The sequence below is a fragment of the Theobroma cacao genome, chromosome 10 (genome assembly GCF_000208745.1).
Source record: "Theobroma cacao cultivar B97-61/B2 chromosome 10, Criollo_cocoa_genome_V2, whole genome shotgun sequence".
In the NCBI taxonomy this organism is placed as follows: domain Eukaryota; kingdom Viridiplantae; phylum Streptophyta; class Magnoliopsida; order Malvales; family Malvaceae; genus Theobroma; species Theobroma cacao.
The window spans coordinates 19,083,695-19,097,014 of NC_030859.1; the positions used below are offsets into that span (position 1 = coordinate 19,083,695).

General features: G+C 33.8%; 2 protein-coding genes and 1 long non-coding RNA gene across 4 annotated transcripts in view; all 3 read right to left on the minus strand.

Annotated features, from left to right (window-relative positions):
- On the minus strand, positions 1,116-4,320 carry LOC108663788. 2 transcript variants are annotated; one of them, XR_001929822.1, is made up of 8 exons: positions 4,094-4,320; positions 3,818-3,945; positions 3,473-3,562; positions 2,896-3,202; positions 2,634-2,797; positions 2,083-2,198; positions 1,809-1,963; positions 1,116-1,530 (listed from the first exon to the last, which is right to left on the minus strand). It is a non-coding gene; the product is annotated as an uncharacterized LOC108663788 (long non-coding RNA). The 2 variants fall into 2 exon arrangements; XR_001929821.1 differs by lacking the exons at positions 3,818-3,945; positions 4,094-4,320 and having other exon boundaries at positions 3,473-3,625.
- The window catches only part of LOC18587231 (putative disease resistance RPP13-like protein 1), an 84,391-nt gene continuing 75,603 nt past the window's right edge, over positions 4,533-13,320 (minus strand). Inside the window, exon 4 of the mRNA XM_018129122.1 lies at positions 4,533-4,559. The gene's annotated coding sequence lies outside the window, so the exon portion shown is untranslated. The remainder of the gene's footprint in view (positions 4,560-13,320) is intronic.
- On the minus strand, positions 5,774-10,275 carry LOC108663653 (putative disease resistance RPP13-like protein 1). The gene has a single exon (XM_018128889.1). It carries the CDS (start codon positions 10,184-10,186, stop codon positions 5,774-5,776), a length of 4,413 nt encoding a protein of 1,470 aa, XP_017984378.1. The 5' UTR covers positions 10,187-10,275.

Genomic DNA, 13,320 nt, shown 5'->3' on the forward strand with positions numbered 1-13,320 from the left:
ATTAGAAGAAGTAAAGAAAAGCAGAGCCTAAAAGTATATCCTTTCAATCTGCAACATATAAAGAAAATGGTGGGGCTTTACCTAGGTGATTCCATATTCGGTTGAATCCTTCATTAGATCTTTAAAAGATTGGTCTTATGGGAGTGCATTGAAAAGAAGATGAATGATGGCATGTGGTGCTACCTTATAGGTCTTATGGCTTGCAAGGAACAATTCTATTTTTATCAAAATTCTCTTCTTAGTGACGATGAGATTGGTTGAGGGCAAGTGATGGAAATGAGGCTATTGAGGAATATGGATGGTGGAATGAACTGGAAAGATTAAATGTTGGTCTTTTATTGTTTGAATTCCTCCTCATGAAGGGGAATTAAAGCTTAATGTGAATAGATCGGCTCGAGGAAAACCAGTACTTGCTAATTGTTGAGGAGTCCTTAGAGATAATACGAGCTCGATTATGGGCTGTATTTTGGTTCTCTTGGAATTCAAGAGTCCAATTATGCACAATTGCAACTTCTTTTCTTTCATCATTCACAGTTTGGACAACATGGGCTAGGAATTAATATGGTGTACTTGTTTCATTTGTGGATTCCGTTATTATAAGGTTATGTTCCTACATGGTGTTATGGGGGGTGTTGGTTTTTTCATTGTAATGCTATATTCTGTAAGGGGTAATAGGATGATAGGGTGGCAGTTTTGTTTCCATATAAGGTGATAGGGTGCTTTACTCTCTTAAGTGTTACGGTTTAGAGTGCCTCTTGCTACTCTTGTACTGATCTCTTTATTTTGATCGGCTTTTGTATATCTTTGATACATAATGAAACCACCTATGAATGAGCAATATATATATCTAAAGAAAAGCCCTATGTAAACATTAACTAATTAAGGAAAATATTGCCTATCGGAGGGGAATATAAACTTTTCTATCAAGAGTTGGATGTTAAAGTAAAGCCTCTTACTTTGAGTAATGTGTAATGAAAGGATATGCTATGCATCAATATGAAGAATTGGGATAGAAAGAAAGAAAGCTTCTAACATAATTGCACAATAGAACCTCAAAAACTGACTCTGGAAATTATCGAATACAAAAATGTTTAAGAATTGTGATCATACAAAAACTGAATTCTGGCCATTTAAAAGAACTTCAGATTATTTGAGAGAGTAGAACCTTTACTTCCAGAACATAACATGAGCAATATAGAAGAAAGGCTTCTACAAACTTTAGCAGAAAAAGAAGAGTATATGAAATTCATCACACTACAAATGGGGAATACCCATCGGTAACTTCTTAAATTGAAATATTACAAAAAGCTTGGCACTGCTACAATGAGAATATCAATTTCATTTATACAGAAGGTTGCAGGTTACTCGATTTAACATGCTTGAGGCAGTCATTCGCTATCTTATCGTTTATGCTTGCACCACTGATGCAAAGGAGGAAAGGTTCCCCTTTTAGGGAAGGAACTGTTGTCCGAACAACTTCGAACCACCATTGAGTTTTTGAGGGCTTTGGAATATAATGTTCATTGCACCCTGTCAGACAAGTTCCACAACAAAATTAGATATCATATTAATTTTCAAGCATATTACAATATACCAATCATTCAATATATTCGAAACCAATCTTGAAATGATTCTACAAGAAATTTTAATAAGTCACTAAAACCAATATGATTTGTAGACATAAAAATTTAAAAGAATTAACAGATCCATTTTGCTCAAGTATAAGCCTCAGCAACTTTAGAAGTAACATCAAATTAAAATCAAAGTTATATATCTTTGGGTCAACAGAAGTGACCAAGTATTAATACCTGAAACCCTTCTTGAAATGGTCCTGCAGGGAATGTTTTACCAGCAGTCTGAAACAAATATGTTTCATAGACAATAGTAATGCCAAACATCTGTTCATTACCATGAGGAGGTGTATTCTTTAATTATGCTCTTTTTCCTTTCAATGGCTGAATCTCTGTGATGAAAATATATATAAGTATAAAGCATTTGAACTACCTTGAAGCACGCAACCAAGAGGAAGTTATCTAAGAGAACTAAAATATGTAAAGCACACAGTGTTCTATAAACTTCTACCTTCAAGATTAGCATTGTCTTACCATCAACATTGTCCCACAAATCATGCAACCTCCCAAAGTGCCTGCAAACAGCAACATATCACTTTTCACCTTTCCAATCTCAAAATGAAGGTCCTGATTTATGACATTTTCATGCAAAAAACATAAAACAAATCAATAGGAGAGACAGGAACCACTCAAACTTCCAGATGGACAATAGAACATTAAAAAAGACTCTTGAAATTATCGAATACAAAATTGCTTAAGCATTGTGATTCACACTCTTCATTAACAAAAACTGAATTCTGGCTATTTTACCCTGATATGCAACTTGAAAAGTACTTTAGATTAGATCAACCATTTGACAGAGTAGAAACCTCCTTTACTTTGAAAACATAATATGAGAAAGAAGAAATGATTCTACAAACTTTAGTAGAAACAGATAAAGAGTATATGAAATGCATCAACTACATATGGGAAATACCCATTGGTAGCTTCTTAACTTGAAATATTACAAAAAAGTTTACGAAGAAAACATCAATTTGGTTTCTACAGAAGGTCCCAGATTACCTGATTTAACATGCTTGAGGCAGTCAGTAGCTATCTTATCATTCATGCTTGCACCACTGATGAGAAGGCGGAAAGATTCCCCTTTTAAGGAAGGAACTGCTGTCTGAACAACTTCAAACCACCATTGAATTTTTGAGGGCTTCAGAATATAAAGTTTACTTCACCTTGTCAGACAAGTTCCACAACATCGGGTTTTCATTTTGCAACAAGATTTCTTGGCAATAACTAAAACTTTTTAGCTTCCTGTGTATAGGAACATTACCATTTTCAAACTATGTTTCCCTTTGGGGAATTGTTGTTCCCTTGACACAGTCATGCTGTTGTTGCCAATACATACTTTAATTTCTCATCATTTATCAGAAATTGAGTACTCATTGGGATTGAGGCAGATTTTGGTGTTTGCTCATTCAGCTCAGCATATGGTCAATGTGCCGGGTTATAACAAGCATCGAGGGTGGCAGCAGCGAAGGCAATGCCCACTTGGATAAGTAATAGCATTCCCTATTTTAGCGTCTTTCCAGACTAATTTGTTTGCTCCAATTGCTGGCACAAGACTCTGTGACTTCAAACTGAAACCGAAATTACATATCATATTAATCTCCAGGCATGTAACAATATACCAATCATTTAATATATTTGAAACCAATCTTGAAATGATTCTGCAAGAAATTTTACTAAGAAGTCACTGAAACCAATATGATTTGTAGACATAAAAATTTAAAAGAATTAACAGATCTGTTCTGTTTAAGCATAAGCCACTATGCAACTTAGAATTAACATCTAATTAAAATCAAAGTTATGTATCTTTGGTTCATACAGAAGTGACCAAGTGTTAATACCTGAAACCTTTCTTGAAATGGTCCTGCAGGGAATGTTTTACCAGCCGTCTGAAAGAAATATGTTTCATAGACGATAGTAATGCCAAACATCTGTTCATTACCATGATAAAATTAATAAATAAAATTCTCCAGCTTTTAGTAAACAATCCAATGCAATAGTTACAACTAAAGTTTATTTTTCTTCACTTAGACTGCTGGTGAATGACCAAAAATGCATATGAAGAACAAATGAATATATAAGCATTTAGAAAAACAAATTAAACCATAGAAATCAGCAACAACAACTTCTCATCTTGATTTTTCTTTAAAAATGATGGCAGACATTGAATCTATATATTATCGAACCTGGAGAGAACTATCTGAAAGTTCCAATAACTTGAAATTAAAACCATTTTGCTCCATGATGGAAGACAAAAGCTTCACAACTCTGCAAATACATATACTCTTTTCCAAGAAACAGAGCTTTGGAAATGCTGTCCAAAATTTAGTAACCAAGAGTTTATTAGTAGTTATGTTTAAAATTGAAACTTTGGTTACACTTCAATTTTGATAAAACAAAAAATGAGAAACATTTAACTAGCTCATTTGATCTAAATCAAATCCGAACTAGTAGAAACTTACATGATTTTTCTCCCTCCTTTTGGATACTTCTATTCGTTCTCTGCCATTGGTCTCGTGATTCCTCAACATCGGCTTAGCCAAACATTCAACAAAAAAGTATGGTAGAGAAACTGAAATATGCAAAATAATAGTGGAAAAAAAGGTTGAAAACTTGGGCTTTGGTTATTCTTTATATAAAGCTTAATGTTGAGATAGTAGAGATATCGGTGTGTGTATAGAATTCACCTTTTGTCCATCATCTCATGGTTGTACCATATCTACCATTGTGAAGATAAAATTTCAAATTGACCATCCTGAATGTAATTATATATTTCAAAATTGACATACCTTGGTCTAATCGTAACCGACCTTCTCTTCTTGAGAGATGAACCATCTTCCTATTTTCTTCTCTAGATCACACCAAGGAATATGCAATCTACTCGTATGGTGGTGATTTTTGACCATTCTCATCTTTATACTTTTTGCACTGTTGGGTTCATTAAATAATCAAGGAGAATATTAGCATTCATTCAGGATGATGGCACAATTATTTTACAGAACAAAATAATTAACAGAAAATTCAATTGGTAAACCCTTGTTTTTCTGCAGCGAAGAAGCACGGAGAGAAGTTAAATACCTGGAGGCATATTCTTCCCACCAACATACTACATTCAAAGTAAAGTTTTCACTTTCAGAGTTGGGATGCTTTAGGCAGCGAAGTAGTTCCCCTGATTGGCAAATTAATCAATATAACTGCTGGGTGACACTATTTAGATCATGTATCATAGTGCCAGAAGTTGAGGATATGCCAGGATAGCAAATGTTTCAACTATAGTCAAGGAAGCTTCTATATTAGCTCAATGCAATTTGCTAGTCAATCATCAGGACATTGTCTCTGCAGATAGCCGCTGTACAACTTCTTCTTTTCCATTCTTCTAAACCTATTTGATTTAAGATTTATGTCAAGCCTATCAAGAAAATAAGAAACATAAAAGAATACATGAATAATTGGGTGAAAATGCAACTTAGAGCTAGCTTAACTTATGAATACAAAACTAGTATAGGAGAATGAGTCCATAAATAGTGTCCTTAAATGACCAAAGTATTCAATTATACCATTACACCAGATAAGGATTCCTTCTGTCTTTGTAAATTTTTCTATTTTTTTATTTTTTTTCTTTCATTTTCAGCCTTTCATTCTTTTCCTTCTTGCTAGAGCATGCACTGGGCTTCAAATGGAAAGCATATTGAAATCAGAGAAAAAAAAGAGGGAATTATGTATATACCTGATCTATTTGAATCTAGGTAATGTACTGTTACCATAAGCATTGTCACAGATCAAACAACCTCAATGGAAATTTGCCTGTGAAACGAAGAATATGAGATCAGTATCACTTTTTTTTTCCCTTTTTTTCTATGTTCAGTAGCCTATTGTAGTTAGGGTGTAATCTAGGCAATACATTAGAAAGTATTTAAGCTACTCAAACTCAATTCTTTTTAATAAGATTTGTAAATGGTATTGAACTAATGAACCTACACTAATCATGACAATAGAGCACTTGAACACTTGACTTAATGTATGTTCTTCAAATACAGAGAATGTTTATGACAATTAATTATATAATTTCAAGTGCCATAAAGATACCTGATTTCTATGCGAACCTTCTATTTGCGAACATAAATCACTTCGAATTTGACTCCTTAATAAGCGCTGAAACAATGATCGAATCCAATATCAGGTACGTGGGCAATATTGGACCATTCTTGGCCTTCATCCTTCTTGCATCGTTGTTTTAGCAATGGACAACTAGAAATTTCTAGTTGCAAAAGTGAGGGAAACATTCCCTTTTTCGGAAGGGATTTGAGCTTGGGGCAACGTTCGATGTGCAATGATTTGAGAGCGGTGAGATGTTGAAAGCCCTCGGAGGACAGACTTACAAGGTTGGGAAAATCGATGATGGTGAGAGAGGTGAGAGAGGGGGGTAGAAGCATTTCTTCATGAGGGAATGACACCACATCTGGAGAAGCACTGTTGATGGAGAAATGCTTAAGAGAGGTGAGTTTGTGCAAACCCCACTCGATTACTGACTCGCAGAGCTTGAGTTGCGAGATTGTAAGTGAAATGAGATTGGTAGGGAACCCCTCTTCTGGTAAAGATACCACACTTGGACATTTAAATATCAAGAATTCTTCAAGAGAGACAATGTTGTGCATGCAGTTGGGTAAGGCCTCGAGCTTTTCACACTTAGAAAGATGGAGCTTTCTGAGTTTAGGGGTTAACAATCCACTTCCTGGGAAGGAAATCAGATTTGGACAATTACCAATAAAAATCTCCTCAAGATGGTTGAGCTTGTCGAATCCACGAGGCAAAGATCTAAAATTGTTACAAAAGCTGATACTCATCTGTTCAAGAGAAGAGTTGTCTTCAATTTCAGGTGCTATCGATTCTAGAGATCCGCAATTATTGATACAGAGGTATTTCAGCCCCTTAGGTAACTTGCCATTGGATAATAAGGAAGCTAACTTGTGACAACCATAGAGGGTTACACGTTGAAGATCAACAGGTAACTCATCCCTTGCGGATAAAGATATCAAAGACGGACAACCTCCAATAGTCAATTGCTTTATGCTGATATTCTCTCTTTCATCCAGCAAATACTGCAAATTCTTACAATCAACAATGGATAAACTTACAAACCTTAATTGTAACTCCACCCCTGCAGATAAAGATATGAAAGACTTACAATCTCCAATTTCCAATTTCTCTAGAAAAAATGTGCCGTTGATGCTGACATTTTCTCTTTCATCCAGCAAGTACTGCAAATTCTTGCAACATCTAATGGTTAAACTTCTTAAATTTGCAGGCAAATTTCCCTTTGAAAATGAAATCAATCCTGGGCATCTTATAATTTGTAGCACCGTAAGGGATGTGTAGCTGTGTAGGCTTTTTGATAGCCTTTCTAGCCTTTCACAATAAGAAATACCCAAATCTACAATATTGCGAGGGATTCCCAATTGCATTTGCTCTTCCTTTTCGTCCTCAACCCCTATTGAAGCAAGTTGTGAACAATTCTGAATTTTCAAAAAGCGAAGAGCCGACGGATATGCTGAGCATCCTTCCTGGTTCTGCCATGAAGAAATTAGTTCCTCACATTTACCTATAGAAAGAGATTCTGCTTTTCTCAACCCTAACATCAGATCTCTTGGACAAGTGAATTTCGAAATGTTTGAAAGGGAGACACTTTTCATGAGTGAGCCAAAATTTGTAAAACTCGCACCCACCACTTCTTGGCACTTATCAATTGTTAAGTCGCACAACATTGGAAGGCCAGGAAGTGAAACTACCAATTGCTCACATTCACGAATCTCAAGTTTCTTCAATGAAGGAGGACAAGTAGCTAGACTTCTCAGTTTTTGACATCCAAGAATCACAAGTTCCTCCAAAGAACGAAGACGAGTAGGTAAACTTCCTAACAACTTGGGACAATATGAAATGGAGAGCAAGCGGAGTTGTTGGAACACATCTCCGTCAACTTCACAAGGATCCCATTCCTTCCATTCAAGCATGTTATAAAAAAATAATTCCTCTAATTTTGGAAATGCAATTGACGCATTTTCTCCAAAAAAGTTAGAACCCACAACAGTCACCTTATTCATGTTCTCGATAAAAAGGGATTTTAGCAGTGGTAATTTTCCAATTGCTGGTAATGATGTGCAATTTGGACAATTATCCAGCTCCAAATGTGATAGCTTTTCAAACGATGGATCTCCTATCCAACTTGGGAATGTTTCACCTCCGTAATATTTGATGGTGAGCCTTTCAAGCATTGCATGTGGTCGGAGTGAATTCAACACGTCCATGTGAAATTGAATTTCTTCTACTGCAAAAGCGTCACGGGAGTACTTCCATTCCAAAGTTAAATCAGAAAGGTTTGACTTATTACATAACCCAGCCACCAATGCATCTTGAGCTTTGACAATGTTCTCTAATCCTGAAATAATCAGTTCACCCTTTAGATTAGACAAGTTCCCCATCTCCTGTATCTGAAGGCCATTATCTTGACTCACAACAAATCTTGTCAATGTTTGGAGACTAGTTAGCTCACCAATTCCCATCGGCATCCTTATTTGTGAATTTGCACCAGTAAAATCAAGATGCCTTAGGTTAATTAAATCTCTCATTTCTAAAGGAAACTCCTTAAGAGCTTTACACCCCCACAAAATCAAAGTCTCTAAATTGTAAAGTTTGCATATTGAATCAGGTAGAGTTTTGATTTCAGTGCGAGAAAAATTGAGAAAACGCAGATGTATCAAATCTCCAAAAACATCAAGTAACTTGGTCAAGCGATACCCTTCTAAAGAAAGCACCCTTAAGCATTTCAATTTTGACAACAAATCACTGAGAACTTGATTAGATATATAGCAATACCCGTCATTTGGCATCTTCAACTGTAAGAAGGTTCTTAAATGCTCCATTCCATTAAAGACTCGGAATTTTTTAATTCCATCCCTCCGATCACCAATGTAAGATGAGTGGCGAGCATTATTGGAAATGTTCAATTCCTTGTCACCTTCCACTCTAAAGCATAAATCTTTGGCGATTGATTGAGCCAAATCATTAATAAGATCATGCATTACATATCGAGACTTATCTTGACTGGATCTTTCAAAAAATGACCTTGATACAAGTTCCTGAAAGATCTCTTGACCCAAATCTTCATTTTGCTTCACAGCTTTCACTCGTAGAAAGCCTTCTGCCATCCATAACCGGACTATTTCTGTCTTAGAAAATTCATAATCTTTGGGGATTATGGCACAGTAAGCAAAACATGGCTTTAGATGTGGAGGAAGATGATGATAGCTTAGTCGTAAAGCTGGAATTATGTTACATCCCTCCTCTTTCCACACCTCATTTTCTAGTATATCTTTCCACACAACAAGGCCCACCTCATTGCGCAAAAGGCCTCCAATGGTCTTAGCTGCCAAAGGCAAGCCCCTGCATTTCTCCGCCATCTTTACACCAATTTCTTTCAAGTGCGGATGGCCACTAAAATCTTTTGCTTGGAATGCATGTCCAGTTAATACAGAAAGGCAATCTTCATCTGGCAACTTTTGCAGCTTGTAATCATCTGGGATAGTTCTCGTCATTCTTGAAACACTTTGGTCGCGTGTTGTCACGATAATTGTAGTTCCTTTTCCAAAAGGGGCTACTAGGATAGTCCAATCATTATAGATTTGATGCCAAAGATCATCCAAAATGAGAAGTAGTTTTTTTCCAGAGAGCTTCTCCTTCAATTTTATTTGAAGATTATTCAAATTAGCTTCAGCATCACCAGACTTATGGCCAACTGATGACAAAATTGATTTTGTTATATCCGTGATATCAAAATTTTCAGAAACACATACCCATGCTTTGAGATCAAAATAATCATTCACGCGATTATCATTGTAGACAAGCTGAGCAAGAGTTGTCTTACCAATCCCTCCCATGCCAACGATGGGAATCACAACCTTTCCTTCATCATCACTCTCGACGAGCAATTCGAGTATTTTCTCCTTGTCTTTGTCTCTACCATACACATGAGTTTCAATCTCCACAGAAGTAGGTTGCAGCCGTCCTTCTATCCTTTTGGATCTATGGCAGTCCTTCATTCTCTTCTGTAACTTTTTTCTCTCTGGTTCTAAAGCTTTCAATCTGACAGTGACATCATTTATCTTGGACATCATGTCCCTGTAAAAACTAACAGCACCGAGTGGTTCAGTGATCATGAGTCTTGGTTTCTTACTTGAGCTACCTCGACGTTCCATCATCAAATTGCGTCTCGAAATTTCGGTTGCAAGCTCGTCCAAGACGTCGTCCACATCGTATGCCAAGATTTGGAGGTGGAACAACCAGATTTTGACGAACTTATCTTTGAGCTGCCTCTCCTCAGCATCATCAAGCACAGCACGAATCTCCAGCAATTCCTTCTTCAACTTCTCCATCCCCTCGTGAATCTTCTTCTCGGTAGCAAATTGCAGTAAGTCAGAAGACACCAACTTGTCTATGAGAAAGTCGAAGAACTTGGAGACAACAACTTCTCCTATGGCGGACAAGGCATCAAAGAAAGACATGGTTGGAGGAAATCAAAGCAGAGAAAATTTAGAAAAGAGTAGAGATAGAGGCGAAGTGAGTAAAGATTAGTTGTATTGGTGACTTTTATTTGTCTGTGTCCGTTGATTTTGACAATCTTTTACAGACATGTGGCTAAGCTTTTTGGTGTAAAAATAATTTATAAAGCACTGATATTTATTACACTTATTTTTTTACTTATTTTAAAATAATAATAAGTATATATAAAAGACATTAATTTTAAAAATGTAAATGAATAAATGAGAATTATATATAAGAAATAATTAATATTTCAATATATATAAATAAAATTTCATAATATTAATTATTGTCCTCTAAAGTTAGTGTTTTAATGAAAGGTAACTTTGGAAAAGTGTTTTTCATTTTAATAAAGTGGACATTATTTTGAAACATTTTAAAATAATAAGATGGATTGCAACAAAGTGAGGATTAATATTTATAATGAAAAGTATTTTTAATGAAAGTCATTTGATATAATTATAATTCTTATATATTTACAAATTAAATAAATCTAATTGATATTAAAAATAAAAAATTTTGTGATGCCAATTTAGAATGATAAGAAACATATATGACTATTTCCATCAATCAAAAAGTATATTCAATATCCATAAGTTTATATATACTAGTATTTAGTGTCACTGTTTTTTATTTATTTTTAAATACTAATAATTTTATATAAAATATATTAAATGTTGTTAAAGTGAAAATGTAATTATCTATAAATATAAGGCACTTATAATTAAAAAACAATTATATATAAAATAATTAATTAATATTTCAACTATAAAATTTATAAATTATTCTGTACTAAGAAAATTACTTTTCAATACAATTCCAACGTCTCTTTGGCAGCTGGCCCTAGCCATGGTTGGTCCTATGAAGGTGATAACCCTAAGAAAATTTATCTAAAAAAAATTAAATTTTTAACCATAACATTTCATTAACTATGAATATAGATAACCCTAAGAAAATTTAATTGTCTGATTACTCATAAATAGTATCAATAATACATATAATAATTTTATAATTATTTATTTTTTACTCATAGTTGGATAATTGGAAATTTTAGCTTTTTTCTATGAAAAGATTTATATTTAATATCTTTTTTTTGGGTAAGATTGGAAACAATATTTGTTTTAATAATGACATCAATTCCACAATCAAAATTTAATTATCTTGTTGTTAATATGCTTGTACATATTAAGTCATATTTTATTAATTTTATGTGAACGAAATCATACTCTATTGTTTTATCATTAATTAGAAGAAATTGAATTTTATTCCATTGGTAAAAGTTATTAATTTATCATTTGAAATCAAATTAGAAAGTATAGTGATAAAATTACCTCCATTCAAAGAGGAATGATAAATTTAATACACCATCTGAAATAAAATGATAAATTTGAATCTTGTCCCTTTTAATAAAACAGCTACTATTCTTTAATACATACACTTATATTCAAAGTTTGACACATCAATTTAATTTTACAAAAAAACAAGTTGATTTAATTGGAAAAAAAATGAAAAAATTATTTGTTTCAATGTAGGTGATCTTGTATTCAAAGTTTGATACTTCAATTTAACTATTACTAGCTATAGGTCCACAAAATATAAAAAAAAATCGTTCACCTTGATATAATAAGTGATTTTTAATTTGAGTCTTATTAGTGATTTATCTTAATAGTATCCAATGAAAATAGTATGAATTTCAGGAATCTTTTACAGTCGACTTTGAAGTTAGAAAGCAGGGTAGAATTTACGTATGAATTTGATTCCCACAAAGCCCCTCTTCATGGTGATTTCTATATTGGAAACAGGTTGAAACATGGAAACTGCATATCCAATTTCGTCCGAAGCTTCGTTTATTAGAGTAAAGAGGAACGTATAAAATGGAGGCGTCATCTTTAGACTAAGAGACTCTTTGGCAGGTAGGCCCCGCCCCCCCACGCGCCCCCCCAGTCCCCACGGTTGGACCTACAGACTTAATAATTGCCACAACCAGAAGTGCTCGAGCTAATATTTTACAATTTATCAAAAGTAGATAAAGACATGATGCTTTAACAAAGAGCATGCTATGAGATGGCTTAAATGAGTTGTAAGACTAAGCTTTCATTTTAGTTCCTAATTATCTATTAATTATTTTATCTAAATTTTCAAGTAAATTTTTATATCTTTTATTTAATTGAACGTAATAACAATATAAAGATTTATCAAAATATTCTTAAATAATTAAAAACTTATTTGAGTATTATATTTTTTATTTTCTATTCTAATCATTCAGATATAGGTTGTACTAACAAAAAATAGATTTTTTTATTAGAAATTGAGTGTGAAATGGGGCAGAGCTAACTATGAAAGAGTTGAAGTAGAAGTAAAAAACAGAGAAATTCAGGAATCTTTTACGATGGACCCACACGGCTTTGAAGTTAGAAGGCAGGGTAGAATTTATGTATGAATTTGATTCCCACAAAGCACCTTTTCTTGGTGATTTCTATATTGGAAAAGTTGAAACAAGGAAACTGTATTAATATCCAATTTCCTTTTGATAAATGCATCTTTCATGCTATAAATTAAAGTTGAAGTGCACGTTTGGCCAAATTATGAACTAACTACTTCATTGATTAGGTACTAAATGAACGTTTCCAAGTAGCTTCTTTGTCTCTAAAGAATGGTCTTCTCTCTCTCTCTAAGCAATTTAAAGTAAAAAATCTCTTTTCTTTGGACATGACCTTTTATAACATTCTGAAAAAATAAAATGACTCAAAAAGAAGAAATCAGAAAATCTTAATGAAAAATAGAATCAGGGAAACCTATTATGTTTAGTAGGTATTAAATGAAAGTTTCCAAGTAGGGAAACCTATTATCTCTCCTCATTTTCCAACTCTATGCTAAAGAATGGTTTTCTCTCTCTCTCTCTCTCTCTCTCTCTCACAAAGCAATTTAAAGCTAAAACCTCTTTTCCTTGGAAATGACCTTTTCTACCATTCCAAGATGATGGAGTTAGGTATGAAAACCTACTCATAAATACTTTGAATACTACCAGATTGAAAAAAAAATCATAATATTTGAAAATATTTTTAAACTATTCAAAAAATTCAAAAATAAATATTAT

What these genes read in the sequence shown, in the direction of transcription:
- LOC108663653 (XM_018128889.1), bottom strand. Translation starts at nt 10,186, where the DNA reads ATGTCTTTCTTTGATGCCTTGTCCGCCATAGGAGAAGTTGTTGTCTCC.